The 18,512-nt window shown below is 48.6% G+C and overlaps 2 protein-coding genes across 2 annotated transcripts; both read right to left on the bottom strand.

Annotated features, from left to right (window-relative positions):
* Positions 1-678: 678 nt before the first annotated feature.
* On the bottom strand, positions 679-5,329 carry LOC134405999 (monocarboxylate transporter 13-like). Its single transcript, XM_063137226.1, has 4 exons — positions 5,125-5,329; positions 4,228-4,371; positions 1,622-2,389; positions 679-878 (listed from the first exon to the last, which is right to left on the bottom strand). Exons 1-4 carry the CDS (start codon positions 5,327-5,329, stop codon positions 679-681), a joined length of 1,317 nt encoding a protein of 438 aa, XP_062993296.1.
* A 6,387-nt stretch (positions 5,330-11,716) lies between these two features.
* LOC134405998 (monocarboxylate transporter 13-like) lies at positions 11,717-17,017 on the bottom strand. Its single transcript, XM_063137225.1, has 4 exons — positions 16,825-17,017; positions 16,111-16,254; positions 14,262-15,038; positions 11,717-11,943 (listed from the first exon to the last, which is right to left on the bottom strand). The coding sequence occupies exons 1-4, from the start codon at positions 17,015-17,017 to the stop codon at positions 11,717-11,719; spliced, it is 1,341 nt and encodes a 446-aa protein (XP_062993295.1).
* Between the last annotated feature and the right edge of the window lie 1,495 nt (positions 17,018-18,512).

Raw genomic sequence — 18,512 nt, 5'->3', positions numbered from 1 at the left:
GGAAAGCCTCTTTTAATTTGGGCCCCTCCAAGTGTGTTGGACTACAAATCCCATCACCCCCTAGCCAGAATGGACAACTGGAGGGCCCCATGTTGGGGAAGGGGGCATTGACGGTCAACCGTTCTTGAGTGGTGGGCTGTTGCAGCAGAAGCCCACCAGGTGGCGGTAGTGGAGCATCATTTAGGATAATTTGATTTCTGCGGTCCAGGGGTCAGTGGAGGCTGGTGTCTCTGATGTCAGTGGGGCGGTAAATCTGCTCTGGGTTTCAGTCAGAACCAGACAGAACTTTAAAGGAGCTCTCCAAGGTGCTGTTGGTTGTGGTGTAAGTGGCGCTTTAGAGTTCTGACCGAAAGCAGGAGCGGATTCACAACCCCACTGACATCAGAGACACCAGCTTCCACTGGCAGAAATGCAGGGCCAGGACCAAATCCAGGCCTCTGGAACTCCCAGTGTAGCCCTTCAGGTCTCCTTAGGCAGCTGTTTGGTGCTTTCCCTGTTTTTGTCCAGTTTCCCCCCTGTTCTAGAAGCTTCTTCTGCCCTGGCTGCAAGGGCAGGCCTGCCTTCGCCCATTGCCCCGTGTGCCGTCAAGGCTGCTGCCCTGTCAGACACCAGCGGCTGAACGGCTGACTGGAGGCTGCCGTCGCTTTGCTCTGCACGGTCCAGGGACTTTGCTCTTTGTCACGCAGGGCACGCTCCATTTTGGCGGCTGGAGTCCAGCGACTTCTCCTCTGGGTGTGCTTCTGGGTGTTGGGGAGAGGCGTGCGAGGGGCAAGAGAAGAAGCCTGGCAGCAGCATCAGAACCAGGCCTCCCGCAACGAGGAAGGAGCCCCCGGCCAGGAAAGAGGTGGCGTAGCTTCCTGTCGCATCCCGGATCCATCCTGAAATGGAAGAGAATCGCCTGTGTTGTGAGCAATTTCCCCTTTTGGAGCTCTGTAACTGGGTTGGAAAAAGATATGGGAGCCCCCTCTACCCCCTTCCTGTCGTAAGAAGATGAAAGCATCCCTTCCTCACCTTGTGGACGCCTTCTGAATAAACACTAATAGAGTATCTAAGCATGTGCAGAGTGCTTGCTCTTCCCACTATGTCAGCACGCCTCTTGGCTACACACAATTTCTTTTCAAGGCATCGTAGCCACAAAAGCACCTCTCTCTCACACACACACAAGGTCTCACCAAGGGTGCCATAAACTGGTATTTCCTTATTGTGTGCTCGCAGTTGTTTAAACAAGATTTGTTATCCCCAAATTGCCATTCCTCATCACATTGTGATGTAGTGAATGGTAAAGGTGGAGCATTGTGTGTTCATGAACGGGAAAGTGATACTTTTTAATTAATGGGACAAAAGGGTCCGATGAGTTGTAGATGAGGCTGGGAGGGAGGTGGTGGGCTCTCCCACACTAGGGGCCTTCAAGAGGCAGCTGGACAACCCTCTGTCAGGGATGCTTTAGGGTGGATTCCTGCACTGAGCAGGGGGTTGGACTCGATGGCCTTGTAGGCCCCTTCCAACTCTGCTATTCTATGATTCTATGATTAATAATGTACATGCCCCATAACAGAGTTCCTCTGGGCTCTCCATTGTCCGTGCACCTCGAACGTGGCTCCTAGGTGTCTCGCTTCCTTACCTGACAGTGGGGGTCCTGCCAAAGCCCCGATGCTTTCCAGCAGATGGAGGAGGCCAATTGCCCCCATGATCTGTTCGGTGCCCACAATTTCCATCAGGCTGGAGAACTTGAGCGGGATGACCGCGCTCGCCAGGAACCCGTAAAAAATGCTGATGGCCAACATCACCCCGTAGCTGTGTCCCAGGGGCACCACCAGCACGGAGAGGCCCGTCAGGAGGGTCCAGGCGGTGAGGTTGTGCAAGAGGCTGAAGGAGCCACAGTCGGCCAGCCAGCCCGCCGTGATGCGGCCGGCGATGTCGGCGATGCCCACCGCGGAGACGAGGAAAGCCGCTTGGTACTCGTCGAAGCCCGTCTCTCTTGCGTGGGCCAACAGGTGGACGAAGGGGATTAAGTACCCCGCCGTGATCAGCATCCCGGCCCCGCAGAAAATCATGAAGGGTCGGTGGCAGAACAAGTTCAGCCCAAACAGCGATGCCAGCCTCTTCCCTGGGCTCTCCCCTTCTGGAGGCACTGCCACGCTGTCCTTGGCCACGTCCAGCGGGCGAAGGAGGGCACCGCAAGCTACCAAGTGGAAGACCATGCCAGCTAAGATCAGAAGGGCGCCACGCCAGCTGTAGGAATCCACCAGGAACTGGAAAAGTGGCGAGAAAGCCAGCGAAGAGACGCCGGCACCGGAGAACGCCACGGCGTTGGCCAGGGCCCGGCGCCGGCTGAAATACCGAGCTAGCAAGGCCAAAGAAGGCGGGAAGATGAAGGCTCCACCGACACCTGCGGAAAGGGATGGACAAAGCTGTTAATTTCGGCTTCCCGCTTTTCCAATATTAAATTCAGTTTGTCCCGAACTTTGAGAGGGTTTCCTGTCTTGTTCAGTGTCTCCTGGCATTTGAGATTTGAATGGAAGTTCGTACACGTCTATGTGCGTTTTTGTGCTCACTTTCTGCAATTTCCCTAATACAGTGCACCTTTGAACATTATTTTCCAATTCCATGAGCATTTCTGTGTGCACGTTACCCCAATTTATTCATTTTTCAATTGAAGAGCTCCTTTGCAAAATTTGGAGACGTGCGAACTTTGAAGGATAATTGAATTTCGGTTGCATATGGGTTCAAAAGTGCAAAATTGGAGAAGTGCAACTTAAAATGCAAACCAAATGAATCTCTCCACCCCATTCCCTACCAGAAGGATGCATAGAAAAACAGGAGTTGCAGTGAATGGGAAATATTTCCTTTGCTTTTCTGAATGTGAGTGGCAGTGAAGACAGCAGTGAGGTGGCCAGGTTTGCAGACAAAACCAAATTATTTAAGGTTGTTAAAACACAAAAGGATTGTGAAGAGCTCCAAAGGGATCTCTCCAAGCTGGGAGAGTGGGCGTCCAAATGGCAGATGCGGTTCAATGTAAGCAAGTGTAAGGTGACGCACGTTGGGGCAAAAAAAAAAAAACCAACTTCAAGTATAACCTAATGGGATCTGAGCTGGTGGTGACCGAACAAGAAAGAGATCTTGGGATTGTGGTGGACAACTCGATGAAAATGTCCACCCAGCGTGCGGCCTCTGTAAAGATGGCAAACTCCATGTTAGGCATGATAAGAAAAGGAATTGAGAATAAAACAGCCAGTATCATACTGCCTTTATACAAATCTAGGGTGCGACCACACTTAGAATACTGTGTACAGTTCTGGTCACCACATCTAAAAAAGGATGTTATAGAGCTGGGAAACGTGCAGAAAAGGGCAGTGAAAATGATTCAGGGGCTGGAGCATCTCCGCTACGAGAGAAGGTTGCATCAACTGGGATTGTTTAGCTTGGAGAAGAGGAGGCTGACAGGAGACATGACAGAGGTGGACAAAATGATGCCCGGGGTGGAGAATGTGGATAGGGAGACATTTTTTCCCCTCTCTCAAAATACTAGAACCCAGGGTCATCCCATGAAGCTGATTGGTGGGAGATCCAGGACAAATAAAAGGAAGGATTTCTTCACACAGCGCAGAGTTAAATTATGGAACTCACTACCACAGGATGTAGTGATGGCCACCAATCTGGATGGCTTTAAAAGGGGGTTGGATAAATTCCTGGAGGAGAAGGCTATCCATGGCTACTAGCCTTGATGGCTGTGTGGTACCTCCAGCATCAGAGGAAGTAATATGTACTCCAGTTGTTGGGGAACATGGGTGGGAGGGTGCTGTTGCACCATGTCCTGCTTGTTCATCCCTGGCCGACGTCTGGTTGGCCACTGTGAACAGAGTGCTGGACTAGATGGACCCTTGGTCTGATCCAGCATCAGGGCACTTCTTACGTTCTTAATTAGGAGGTATCGCAATTTCAGCATCACAGATTCTAAGGGTGCAATTCTATGCATATTTAGACAGGAAAAAAGTCCTACAACTTCCAGTATTCTCCAACCAGATTCTCTTTTGGTCGCTTTCACACTCGATGCAACATTGTTTTAGCTAAATGTGCCCATTCTTTAAAACTTTAGAATATGGTGTTGTATATTCCAAATAATAAATCCTTAGCCCTATGGACGCCAAATTGTTCGCAGGTCATGCAGAGGAACCCTGCTTTGTGGGAAAGCGCTGACATGTTTATTTTAAACATTGCTCGACTTACCTGTGAGCAGACCGATAAAAAGGTACAACTGAGTCAGGCTGGTGGCAAACGAAGCCAAGACGAGCCCGAGCCCTGAAAGGAACCCACCCGTGATGGCAATGGGCCGTTCTCCGTACTGCGTGCCCAGTGCACTTGCCAGGGGACCTGTAAGGGGAGGGGGGGCAGAAGGAGGCAGAAGGGGTTGATCAGGACTTTGCCATTTCTTGTCGAGGGACAGGAGAATTTAAAAAAAGCGACAAGGGTGGAGAGCCCCTGGAATCAGAAGATGTTTCATGATATGGAGAAGCATCACAGTTAGGATAAAAGGGGGTTGGATCCAGGCTTAGTCATACTTATAGTAGACCCATTAAAATTAATAGGACACGGCACAAACCTATTCATGTTTAGAAAGAAAGAAAAAAGTACTACAATGCCCATGCTGGCTGGGGGATGCTGAGCATTGTAGGACTTTCTTTCTTTCTTTCTTTCTTTCTTTCTTTCTTTCTTTCTTTCTTTCTTTCTTTCTTTCTTTCTTTCAACATGCATAAAATTGCAGCCTTGCTCATGACTAACTTAAGTTTCATTGATTACAGTGGGTCTACTCCAAGGATGGTTAAGCCTGTATTTAACTCAGAGAAAAAATTCTCAACCATATTACGGATCCCCCCTCCCCCTTCCTGCTACAATAAAGTAAAATAAAAACAAACCCAGGGCAAAATATTGAATAAGACTTACAGTGTTTCTCAGAGAGCTATGGATTTTGCAAATATTAAAGGGATCGGTAACCCTATAGCTCATCTTTGGAGTGCAAAAGGAAAAAAGACAGTGAGCTAAGCATGTGCAGAGTGCATTTCTGCCACACCATTTAGAAATTGTTTGGATCTCAGCTTCCAAAAGAGTGCTTTATCTGGTACTCACTGGTGAACATCAACAAAGCCACGGTGACGGAGGTGATCCATGAAGTGGAGCTGGCCGGTTCCTCAAAATAAGCCATAAATTCCACGAAGAAGACCCCGAAAGAGCGGATCACCCCGAAGACCAGGGCAGACTGCAGAAAACACGCTAATACCACCATCCACCCCCATCCCCCATCGGGGGGCTCAGAATATTCACGGGGGGCCATGTCATTTCAGCAGAGGTGACCCATGAAGTCACTGGTACGGGGCGGTGGTCCTACGCGGTTGCTTATGTGTTTGCTGTGCTCTGTCCCAGATGCAGCTGCAATCTCAGTGTCAGGTGTATCTCGGTCCGGTTCCTCTCCAGAAGGGGCTCTCTTATAGAAACAGCATTAAGCCTGAAACCAAGTACTCGAACAAATAGCACAACATGCTCCCCTCCTTTCAAGACACGTCAACTCCGTGAAAGGTTTCTCTTCTCCATAGGTGAGCGTCGACTGATGGAGCCGTGAAGGCATTTGATGACTCGTGCGTCAACAGCCATTTATCATAAAATCTTAGGCCAAAGTCTGCAGGGAGGTGTGCCTCGTTTTCTTTACACGACGGACAGAATGTTTACACCCTCCGCTTATGGGAAAAGGCATTTACACCTCTGAAGGCCAGGAGCCTACCAGGAAGGACCTGGTGGCAGCTGCTTCGGGGGATCTGGATTTGGGGAGGCGTTTAAGACGGTGGAATAGGAGGTGGATGGGTCAGCGCCAGAGGACCGGATCCAGCAGGGAGTGCACGCCACACTGCTCTTTCCAGTGAGGCTTGTGCAGGAGAACTTCCCACTGGATTGGACAGCGGTTGCCATTTAGATACTCGGCTTCAGGCACCAAAACGGTTCGAGGTGGCGATGGCGGAGGAAGACGAGATCAGACGTCGGGGGTCTGCAAAGCAGCAAGTCTGGAACGCAACAAAATTCTCCAAATTCCACCTTGGGGTTCCGTGTCTGTATCGGCTTGTGGGGGGTCGCTTCCCCCCCCCCCGTCCACATGAAAATCCATGCATCAGTTGAGTGCCTTTTTGAAATGCGCGGCCTAGTCTCTCATTCATTAAAGTGTGTTTGCATGCATTTTGCAAATATATACATCTTGTCAAACTTTTTTTGGGGGGGGGAGTGAGTGAGTCTGCAAATGACATTGCAAGCGCGGCAATGCACAGATTCTGACTGCAGATTGTGTTCATAAGAACATCAGAAGAGCCCTGATGCTGGATCAGACCAAGGGTGCTCTGTTCACACAGCACTCTGCTCACACAGTGGCCGACTAGCTGCCCACGGGAAACCCTCAAGCAGGACATGGGTGCAACACCACCCTCCCACCCATGTTCCCCAGAAACTGGTGCATACCGGCTTACTGCCTCTGATACTGGAGGTAGCACAGAGCCATCAGGGCTAGTAGCCATTGAGAGCCTACTCCTCCAGGAACGTGTCCAACCCCATCGGAAAGCCATCCGAATTTGGGGCTATCACTACATCTTGTGGCAGAGAATTCCAGAGTTAAACTCTGCAATGTGGGAGGAAGCCTTTTCTTTTCTCCGCCCTGAATCTCCCACCCAACAACTTCATGGGATTGACCCCGTTGGGTTCTAGGACTATGGGAGAGGGAGCAAAATGTCTCCACGTTCTCCACGCCACGTATGATTTTGTACCCCTCTATCAGGTCTCCCTTTATCCCCCTTGTTTCTAAACTAAACAATTCACGAGGTGCAAATTGGGTAAATTCTGGTGAACTGAAACGAATTCCTCATACGTCCCTGTACTGAAGGGAGAAAAGCTGCCCGAGGGCATGGCGTGTTTTTCCTTGTGTAAGCCATTGAATGACCGGCTGTTCACACTGGGCTCCGTTCCAACCGCAAGGAGCCATAAAGAAATCACCTGTGGCAATGATCCCAGAGGGGCACCTTTGGAAGGGCAGTTCAGGATGCAGCCTCAATAACCTCACTCTTTACTCTGGAACGGTGTGTAGCTCAGCAACACTTCGGAGCGTGGACACTTTTTTTTTATTTGTTTGAAACTCTTTGGAACTTCTTAAGGTCGTCTTCATATAATAGCGGCTTCTTGAACCCAGGGCTCTCCAGACATGACACAACTCTCTGGGTCTGGGAAGGCTGCTAGCCCAATGGGTGGGCTTTCCCACCCATTCTCACTTTCTTTCGAATCAGAGATCGAACCAGATCCCTGCTGTGTGCAAAGCAGACGCTCTCCCGCTGAGTGAAGAAGTGTCTTGAGCACGAAAGGATCTTTGTTCTGCAGCCAAACACACTCACCGGTTGTGCCACAAAAGCCGACATGAACAGAACCTTCAAAACGTCTCCCTCCCCTTTTCCTGAGAGGTGTAAACATGACAGATCGAGGGAGTTGTCACCCAGCACATCTAGATGGCCCCAGGCTCCAGAAGCTGGTATTCTATGAAGTCGGGCTTGCAAAGTTCAAAGGAGTTTCAAAAAGGGTGAACAGGCCAGGCTGCAAACCATAAACAGCAAAGAGAGAGGTTAGCGAGTTTGCAATGAGTGGGATGGGGTTGGGTGGAGCCGTCACGGCTCATGATGGACACGATTTAGAATCATAGAATAGTAGAGTTGGAAGGGGCCTATAAGGGCATCAAGTCCAACGGCCAGCTCAATTCAGGAATCCACCCTAAAGCATACCTGACAGATGGTTGTCCAGCTGCCTCTTCAATGCCTCTAGGGTGGGAGAGCCCACCACCTCCCTAGGTAACTGGTTCCATTGTCGTACTGCTCTAACAGTCAGGAAGTTTTTCCTGATGTCCAGCCGGAATCTGGCTTCCTTTAACTTGAGCCCGTTATTCTGTGTCCTGCACTCTGGGAGGATCGAGAAGAGATCCTGGCCCTCCTCTGTGGGACAACCTTTTAAGTATTTGAAGAGTGCCATCATGTCTCCCCTCCATCTTCTCTTCTCCAGGCTAAACCTGCCCAGTTCTTTCAGTCTCTCTCCATAGGGCTCTGTTTCCAGACCCCTGATCATCCTGGTTGCCCTCCTCTGAACACGCTCCAGCTTGTCTGCGTCCTTCTTGAATTGTGGAGCCCAGAACTGGACGCAATACTCTAGATGAGGCCTAACCAGGGCCGAATAGAGAGGAACCAGGACCTCACGTCATTTGGAAGCTATAAGACCCCCATGCAAGAGCAGGCAAAGCTAACAAGCACAAGTGCACCCGGGTGTTTGAGTAAAAGACAACTTGGGTCCAGGGTCCAAGCCTCAGAAGCTGGGGTGTCGTAAGTTGCCACATTTGTCCAGGCAGATTAGGCCTTTGCTTGTGTTCTTGAGAAGTCCAGGGCAACCTCGGGCAACTTGCTGGCTGCGTTTCTGATGACTCTTGGAAAGGGGAAGAGGGAGGGTTGGGCATGGAGTGCTTGGTGTACACTTTTCCCCAGAAAGGGGGTCTTTGGTGGGGGTCTTTTGGCCCATCCTAACATAGGGTGACCCTATGAAAAGGAGAACGGGGCTCCTGTATCTTTAAGAGTTGCATTGAAAAGGGAATTTCAGCAGGTGTCCTTTGTATATATGGAGAACCTGGTGAAATTCCCTCTTCATCACAACAGTTAAAGCTGCAGGAGCTATGCTAGAGTGACCAGATTTAAAAGAGGGCAGGGCACCTGCAGCTTTAACTGTTGTGATGAAGAGGAAATTTCACCAGTTGCTCCATATATACAAATGACACCTGTTTTTCAGTGCAACTGTTAAAGGTACAGGAGCCCTGGCCTCCTTTTCATAGGGTCACCCTACCTAACAGCTCTAATAGGCAGCAGCTGAGTCTGGGTGTGGCTCAGCAACCTTTATTAGGAAAAGCCCAGCAGTCAGCCTTTGCTGGCTGCTGGAAACCATCTCTCCCCAACTTCTCCTGGTTTCTTCGCCCATCTTGAACCCATGTGCTAGGAACTTGGACTACGGCTTGACCCTGCTACTGGATTGGGTATGTATTGGGCTGCCTAACTCTGTTTGACCACTTCTGCTTTGCCTGACTCTTACGGCCCTGTGCAGAAGATACCTTAAACCACAGGCTTAAGCACCGTGGTTAAAGCCATGGTTTAACGTGTCTTCTGAACAGGGCCATTATCTTGGCTTGCTTGCCTGTGTCTTGACCCTGGGCCTGTTATCTGGATCCCTCCTGCATTTGCCAGAGCTTCTGAAACTTGTCTTCTGGGACATTGGCCTGGGTTATAACTTGTCCCTTCCGTCAGCCCTATAACTAAGACTGCTACCAACACAGGACTGCTAAAATCAGATGTTAAAGTGTGAGATACTGTGTGTCTCCGGCCTGGTTCAGACCACACGCTAAACCATGCTGCTTAACCACAAAACGGTTAAGGGAATGCATGCATTTTGTGGTCAAGCAGCATGGTTTAGTATGTGGTCTGAGCCAGGCCAGTGAAGGGGAAGGAAAACGTGTCTCTATGTGTGTGTGGCCTGACTAGAAGAGGCAAGACACCCACTAATGGCACTTTGCTTTGGCAAGCAAGAAGCCTAGTGCTTTCAGCAGGAGCCTTTCCTCAGTGACGTCTCAGTGACTTCAGCAGCGGTGTTGCACCTTGCCCTGGGGAGTGGGGGGAGGGGTAAGGCACGCTGTCTTGTTTTCATTTGATTTTACTGTTTTAAAATTTCATATTGGTTTTAACATGTCAATGTTTTAATTTGTTTTAGGATTGTATATTTATTCTATTTTATATGTATGGTTTTATCTGTACGCCACCCTGAGATCCTTGTGGTATAGGGTGGGATGTAAATGTCTTAATAAATAAATAAAATGCCTCTGGGAAGAAGGGGAGTCTGGACTCTCCCAAATGCGAGGGTACTTACACAGTTCAGAGAAGTGCAGTGCCATGGGTCCTAAGCCCTGGAAAAGATGCTACTTGATATGGGAGAAAGACTGGGCTGCCTTTCCATCCCGTCTAACCAAAGGGAATAATTGCTGTAGTTGCCAGAAACCTGCTTTTAACAAAAGATGGCTTTACGTGCTAATGGCTGCCTTAAAACAAGTGACAATTTAGGCTGAAGCACAAACAGCTAGGCTCATATAAAGAGATAGAGAGATTGTCTTTTTAAAAATTGTTTTTAGGGTGACCGCTGCCCCCTCAAGGCATTGCACAAGATAAAAACCATACAAAACTAAAACAATAAAATTTAATAATTACATTTTCATTAAAAGAGTAATAAAAGAAAAGGTTACTGTAAAGGGATAAATCAAAACAGCAATTAACCAGCACCAGCAGTCTAAGAAAATATGGAAAGGTCAGTGAAAACAGGTGGGTTGTCAGACTTTCCTGAAGACTTACAAACAAAGGAACTGATAAACCCCAGATGGAAGATGATTCCAGAGTTATGGGGCTACCACTGACAAGTCCCTGCATTAGCACCAAGTCAAGGAGCACTTCCAAATTACGTACTTGGTCTTTTGGGGAAATGCAGCCCCCCTCAAAGACTAGATGTGATATTCTATACAGGTTAATCTTTTTTTTTCATATAGCACCTCCAATTTGTCTGAATTAAGTCTGCATTTGCTTGTCCTCATCCACCCCCCAAACCACCTCTAATAGGGTGACCCTATGGAAAAGAGAACATGGCTCCTGTGTCTTTAACAGTTGTAGAGAAAAGGGGATTTCAGCAGGTGTCATTTGTAAGCATGCAGCAACTGCTGAACTTCCCTCTTCGTCACCACAGTTAAAACTGCAGGAGCTGTACTAGAGTGACCAGATACAAAAGTGGGCAGGGCTCCTGCAGTTTTAACGGTTGCGATGAAGAGGGAGTTTCATCAGGTACTGCATACCTACAAATGACACCTGCTGAAATTCCCCTTTCAATACAACTGTTAAAAATACAGGACCCCTGTCCTCTTTTTCACATGGTTGCCCCAACACACACACAAAATGTCTTAAAAGGGAAATTGACCAGACTACAAAGTTCAAATCAATTTCTCTCTTCCATTGATTTTAAGTGATTAAAGCAGCAGTCCCCAGTCTCCAGATCATGGGAAGTTGGACTGCACTTCCCATGATCCTCCAGTCAGCAGCTGGCTGGGGGATTATGGGAATTGTAGTCCCAACACCTCCAGAGGGACCCAGGTTGGAGAAGCCTGGATTAAAGGAAGTGGTAGCAAATAGGAATGGAATTTTCTACCTTTCCCCGCTTTGTCGCTCCACCCAACAAACTCCTCTACCCAAATTATGATTCACAAGTTTTAAGTCTCCTTTGATCAAACATCCCACTGTGCAGGAAAAAGTTGAGCATTATTCAATGACTCCTATTCCAGCTAGTCTTGCACACCCAGAGAAGACTAGAAAAAACCCCAAAAACAATTCCAAGTTTTCAGCAAAATTTTCTACATCCTGGCTTTCCACAGGCTCACCAGCTTCTTTGTGACAAACAAGCCAGAAACCCACCCACCCCCCAAAAAATGGTGGCCCAGCAACCACGATGGAAGCCCTTTCTTCTCCTAAGTTACAAACAATTCGGCATCAACAAAGGCCTCGTCCTTTTACTTCTCCCCGGGGAAATGTTAAGGGGTTACGGGATTTTTTTGGGGTGGGCTGCACTTGGCTCCTAGGATTGGTTAACCAGTCCCCGGCTCACGCTGGTCAAGGTCTCCGCAGGGCAAGATCCTTAATTCGAATGACTCGTGGTCCGGTGACCCTATTGTGTTCTCCACCTTGGTTTTCGACGGCCTTGGGCAGGAGAAGTAATTTGGCAAAGTGACAAGGATGAAGCTACCGGCTAGAAGGAAGGCTCCAGCTGTAATAAAGGAGGCTGTATAATTCCCCGTGATATCCCTCAACCAACCTGAAACAGAAAAGACCATGGTTAGCTTAAATTATGGAGCTCACTACCACAAGATGTAGCGATGGCCAGTAATTTGGATGGCTCTAAAAGGGGGTTAGATAAATTCCTGGAAGAGAAGGCTATCAAAGGGTATTATTAGCCCTGATGGCTATGTGCTACCTCCAGTATCAGAGGCAGTTGCTGGGGAACATGGGTGGGAGAGTGCTGTTGCACCATGTCTTGCTTGTTGGTCCCTGGCCAACGGCTGTTCGGCCACTGTGTGAACAGAGTGCTGGACTAGATGGACCCTTGGTCTCATCCAGCATCAGGGCTCTTCTGATGTTCTTATAACTTTGAGCATCTGAAAAGAGCCATCCAGAAGCCAGGACGTTGCATGGCCAGGACGCTCCAAAGACTACCTAGAGCACCCAGGTTGATGGGTTGAGTTATCGTGATTTATTATTGCATTTATATCCTGCTTTTCCACTGTAAGTGATGCTCAAGGCGACTATCAACAAAATACAAGATAAACTACAATACTATAATCAAAACTTAAATGCAAACCAATTAAATGTACAACAGTAATAAATAAATAAACTAGAGTGACCATAGAGTGACCATATGAAAGAGGACAGGCCTCCTGCATCTTTAATAGTTGAACAGAAAGGGGAATTTCAGCAGGTGTCATTTGTATTCCTGCAGCACCTGGTGAAATTCCCTCCATTACAACACTCTAGTATAGCAGGAGCGATACTAGAGTGACCAGATGCAAAAGAGGGCAGGGCTCCTGCAGCTTTCACGGTTGTGATGAAGAGGGAATTTCACCAGGTGCTGCAGGAATACAAATGACACCTGCTGAAATTCCCCTTTCTGTACAACTATTAAAGATGTAGGAGGCCTGTCCTCTTTTTCATACGGTCATCCTAATTGGAGAAGGGGACCTTAAAACTCAGGCAGGCTCATATCAGAGAAGAGGCTCTTTCAAGTAGCCTGCCCCCAAGATACATAGGTCTTTATAGATCATAAACAGCCCTTTGAATTGTGCCTGGAAATAGTAGCCAGGATGTGCTTGCTCCTGTGATAGCCTAGAAGTTAAGATGTTTGCATTTCCCCTGCAAAGTGTGGCAGGTTTACAAATGGCCTTTGGCTCTAGAAAGCGAGGGTTACTTAGGACTGGGAAGACCTGGGTTCAAATCCACATGAAGGCCTCTGGGTGACTTTGGGTCACTTAGGGTGCAATCCTATACATGTTTAGACAGGAAAAAAGTACTATAACTCCCAGAATTCCGAATGCTGGGAGTTGTAGGACTTTTTTTTCTGTCTGAACATGTATAGGATGCTTCCCTTGGTCATTCTCTCTCAGCCTACCTCACAGGGTGGTTGTCAGGACAGCCTAGCTACAGTTATCCATGCTCTGATAACCTCTCGGTTGGATTACTGCAAGGCGTTATATGTGGGGCTGCCTTTGAAAACAGTCCGGAAACTTCAGCTGGTACAAAACAGGGCAGCATGGTTACTAACAGGGACTGGCCGACGAGACCACATCACGCCAGTCCTTTTCCAGCTTCATTGGTTGCCAGTCCAGGTCCGGGCCCGATTCAAAGTGCTGGTATTAACATTTAAAGCCCTAAATGGCTTGGGGCCAGGCTATCTGAAGGAATGCCTCCTCCCATATGTACCTGCCCGGACCCTAAGGTCATCCTCAGGGGTCCTTCTCCGTGAGCCCCTGCCAAAGGAAGTGAGGCAGGTGGCTACCAGGAGCAGGGCCTTCTCTGCTGTGGCACCCCGGCTGTGGAATGAGCTCCCTAAGGAGGTTCGCTTGGCACCTGCGTTATATGCTTTTAGATGCCAGGTGAAGACCTTTTTATTCTCCCAGCATTTTAACAGTCTATAAATAAATTTTAACTTGGTGTTTTAAATTTGTAATTTTGCACTGCTGCTGTTTTTATCTGGTTGAGCTTTTATATTGTATTTTATATGATGGTTTTATACTGTTGTTTTATACTTTGAATGTTTTTAATTTTTGTGAGCCGCCCAGAGAGCTCCGGCTATTGGGTGGTATAGAAATGCAATAATAAATAAATAAAATAAATAAATAAAAATAAAAAGATGCAGAGGGGGGAACTCTGTAGGGCAGCCTTCCTCAACCTGGGGCGCTCCAGATGTGTTGGACTGCAACTCCCAGAATGCCCCAGCCAGCTGGCTGGGGCATTCTGGGAGTTGCAGTCCAACACATCTGGAGCGCCTCAGGTTGAGGAAGGCTGCTGTAGGGTGTCCTACAAATCCACATCCTATGACCCTTCAAGCCTTGTGGGATCTACCCAGAAGGGAAATAATACCTGAAAACGGGGTCCCCAACAAGGCCCCCACGCTGTCTAACATGTGCATGAGTCCGATGCCCCCAAGGACGTATCCGGCACCCACGATCTCCACCAGGCTGGTGAACTGGAGTGGGACCAGAGCCCCGGCAAAGAAGCCGTAGAAGACCCCGAGGGTCAGCAGCGAGGAGAAGCTGTACCCCAAGGGCACCAGAGTGAGCGAGATCCCGGTGAGGATGGTCCAAAGGGTCAGGTGGTGGAGGAGGAGGCTGAAGACGACCCTGGAGTCGGCGAGCCAGCCGGCACAAATGCGTCCACACATGTCGGCCATGGCGGCCACGGCCATGATGAAGGCCGCTTGGTATTCGTCGCAGCCCACCTCCCTGGCGTGGGCCACCAAGTGTGCGTAGGGCACGAAGTAGCCTGCGTCGATCAGGACGAAAGCCAAGACGTAGCGCATGAAGGGTCCGTGGGAGAGCAGCTCCAGAGCAAAGGGAGAGGCCTGCGCCCCCGGCCGCTTGGAAGCCCCCGCCTCACCGGCCCAGGCTTGACCTCTTTCCCAAGCCAAGGGGCGCAGCAGGGCACCGGAGGCCACCAGGTTGAGCGACAACCCGGCCACCATCAGCAGCGCCCCTCGCCAGCCATACAAGTCCACCAGGTACTGGAAGATGGGCGACAGGAGCAGCGAGGAGATGCCGGCCCCCGAAACGGCCAAGCCCATGGCAAGGGTCCGGCGCCGCTCGAAGTAATGAGACACGGTGGCCATGGAAGGGGTGAACACAAGGGCCCAGCCCAGCCCTGCGCACGGAGCGAGGAAGAAGGAAGAAAAGAGAAAGACAAGAAAAGCAGTCAGTGAGATTTGGCAGTGGGGATGACTAAGCCAGAAACCCAAACGTATTTTTTCTGGGAGTCAAACTACACTTTATGTTAGGGTGACCGCATGGAAAGGAGGACTGCATCTTTAACAATTGTATAGAAAAGGGAGTAGCAGGAGGTGTCCTCTGAAGGCATGCAGCCCCTGGTGAAATCACCTCTTTGTCGCAATAGTTAAAATTGCAGGAACCCTGCCCTCTTGACAAGAGAGCTTCAGCTATTGAGCGGTATAAAAATGTAATAAATAAATAAATAAATAAGATTCATGCATGCATACGGAGAATACTTGCTGAAATTCCTTTTTCTATACAACTGTAAAAGATACAGGAGCCCAGTCCTCCTTTCCATATGGTCACCCTACTTTATGTACAGTGTGTCGCTGAGGCTTGCTTTTTTCTTTTCTTTTTTAAACTCTAGTGTAAGCACATGTGGCCCTGATTTGGATCATGCCCACCCTGCTCTGGGAGGGTAGGGTGAAAAGTTCCCCCCTGTTTTTCCCTGCTCCCCCAACTCTGGTTTCAGCCCTTTTCATCTGCAGTTAAAAATGGTCTGGTTTCAAGCGTGCCTCCTAAACCCAGATTCGAGAGAGATGGCTGTGGTTACGAGGGCCAGGCACTCTGCACATGCTCAGAAATGCCCCCGCCTTCTTTATTATTACTTGCGCGTGTTCCTGGGCTGAACCAAGGCTGAGCCAAGCTGTGCTGAGCACCATCACAGATTTCGGCCCTGCCCTTGATAGGAGCTTGGGCGGTGGGGTCTTAGAAGGGGGGCTGGCTCGAAGACCAAACCTTTCTGCTTTCACTCCTAATTGTTGCAGACGTCTCTGCTTCAAAAGACTTTAGCTGGACAGGGTGGGGAGACGACCAGACAGGATATTCCACGTATTACAAAAACCCTAACTCTGTGCTACTTTAGGGAAAGCTTTCCCCCCTTTTCAATGTCTTGTGGGGGACAGGGGTGGAGGAGCGCCCCCTCCTTTCTCCATGCAAGCAAGCACCTGCGACCACGCCGATGCTCAGGTAAAGATGGACGATGGTGACGGAGAACGATGCCAGCAGTAGTCCCAGCGTGGTGAGGCAACCTCCGGCCATCACGACGGGACGTGCCCCAAACCGGGCACTGAGAGCACTGCCCAACGGGCCTGTGGGGATCAGCACAGAGAAACTAGTCAGAGTGACAAGGCGCTCTTGCAGTAAAATGGCTGTTAGGATCAGCAAGGAAAGTAATACAGGAGCTTGCATGCGTTAATTGACCTCAGTAGGATAAGCTTTGCAAGAGCAGAGCGGCTAGAAAGGTCCTAGAAAGAGCTCCTTTCTTCAGGCATGTTAACTAACTTACATTAATCACATAGTATTGCTTTACTTATGAGGGGAACTAAGCTTTAACTAGGTGCTCTGTACTAACCCAGCAACTCGGCTCTTGCAAAGCATACCTGACTCATGGTAAACTAAATAAGATGTGCTTTGCAAGCTAGGTTAATACCACAGCTCTTCTGCAAGATGAATGCCTTCACGTAATTAACATAAATTAGATTGGTATAAGGATGATCAGGGGTCTGGAAACAAAGCCCTATGAAGAGAGACTGAAAGAATTGGGCATGTTTAGCCTGGAGAAGAGAAGATGGAGGGGAGATATGAGAGCACTCTTCAAATACTTCAAAGGTTGTCACACAGAGTGCCATTTCACACAGCACAACAGCTTCCCCCCTTACTTGCAAACTGCAGGACAGCGACCCCGAGAGACACGACCCATGAGACGGTGCTCGAGGATTCCCTGAAATAGGCCACGAACTCCACGAAGAAGACCCCGAAGGAGCGGATCACCCCGAAGACCAGGGCCGACTGCACGAAGCCAGCAAGGACGACCATCCAGCCCCAGCCGCCGTCTGGGACCGAGGGGGGCATTTGGGAGGCCATGGAGCCCTGCCTCTTTCCAGAGGTGGAATTTAAAAACAAAAGCAGACAGAGGAGGCTCAAAAGCAGTGAAGTGCAGATGGATGGCAGAAAAGTGAGTGGGTGGGCTAGGCTGCAATGCGATCCCGTGCAAGTTTGGACAGAAAACGGTCCTACAACTGGCTGGGATGTGCTGGGAACTCTAGGACCGCTTTCTGTCTAAACATACATGGGATTGCCCCCTTAAACTGACAAGGGATTCAGGTGGAGAGCATTAAAACTGATGGAGCTTCAACTAGCCAGCCGTAAAAGACATCACAGCATCTTCTGCTCAACAAATCCACTATATATCCTTTCCCTTCTCAAAACTGGGAATAATGAAGGCCACTGTTTTCTTGAGATGGCTTTTGTTAGGGTGACCATATGGAAAGGAGGACAGGGCTGCTCTGTCTTTAACAGTTGCACAGAAAAGGGAATTTCAGCAGGCGTCATTTGTATGCATGCAGCATCTGGTGAAGTTCCCTCTTTATCACAACAGTTAAGCTGCAGGAATCCTGGTTGTGCTTTTTATATTGTATTTTCTATTCGTGTTTTTAAATTGTTGGTTGTTTTTATGCTTTTCATAGTTTTAATTTTTGTGAACCGCCCAGGGAGCTTCAGCTATTGGGCGGTATAAAAATGTAATAAGTAAATAAATAAATATACTAGAGTGACCAGATACAAAAGAGGGCAGGGCTCCTGCAGCTTGAACTGTTGTTATGAAGAGGGAACTTCACCAGGTGCTGCATGCCTGCAAATGACACCTGCTGAAATTCCCTTTTCTATACAACTGTTAAAGATACAGGAGCCCAATCCTCCTTTCCATAGGGTCACCCTACTTTATTAGGTGAACTTCAAAAAGATCAGCAAAAACGTGCAAGCTTTCGAGATCTAGAAAAGCTTGTACATTTCTGGTGATCTTTGAGTCTGCTACGTAAAGACATTCCATTACACGTTTTTCATCAGTTTTATGTATTTTTATATTTTTGTATTCAATGTTGTTCCCCGCCTCGATGCAGAGGTAGAGGCGGGTAAGAAAATATTATTATTATTATTATTATTATTATTATTATTATTATTATTATTTATTTGCAATTTCATTAAATCTTATGCTTGCACACCCTATCTTTCTTGCCTCCTGCAAAAGGCACACAATGTGATTTCCAGTTTAAAAATACACACACACAGTAAAATTACTAAATAAATAAATAAAGACAATTGACCCTGTAAGAACAACTGTATGGATGATGCATAACAGCATTGTCCACACAGCTGGAATCTCATCTTCGCCTCCTCCGTCATTCTCCGGGGGGGGCTGAAGTGAAAGATACTTTGGATGCCTTCACTCACCACACCCCAAAAAGGTTTAGGAGATGCCTGGTTCTTGCGCTCTTCACTACCCTTTCAGGGATGAGACTCACCTGGAGGAGGAGTCAATAACCCGCCATCTGACCGGGATATGGCATGG

Source organism: Elgaria multicarinata, chromosome 11, assembly GCF_023053635.1.
Source record: "Elgaria multicarinata webbii isolate HBS135686 ecotype San Diego chromosome 11, rElgMul1.1.pri, whole genome shotgun sequence".
Taxonomy (NCBI): domain Eukaryota; kingdom Metazoa; phylum Chordata; class Lepidosauria; order Squamata; family Anguidae; genus Elgaria; species Elgaria multicarinata.
The sequence above is the reverse complement of the archived record's forward strand: the minus strand, read 5'-3'. Positions and strand labels throughout refer to the sequence as shown.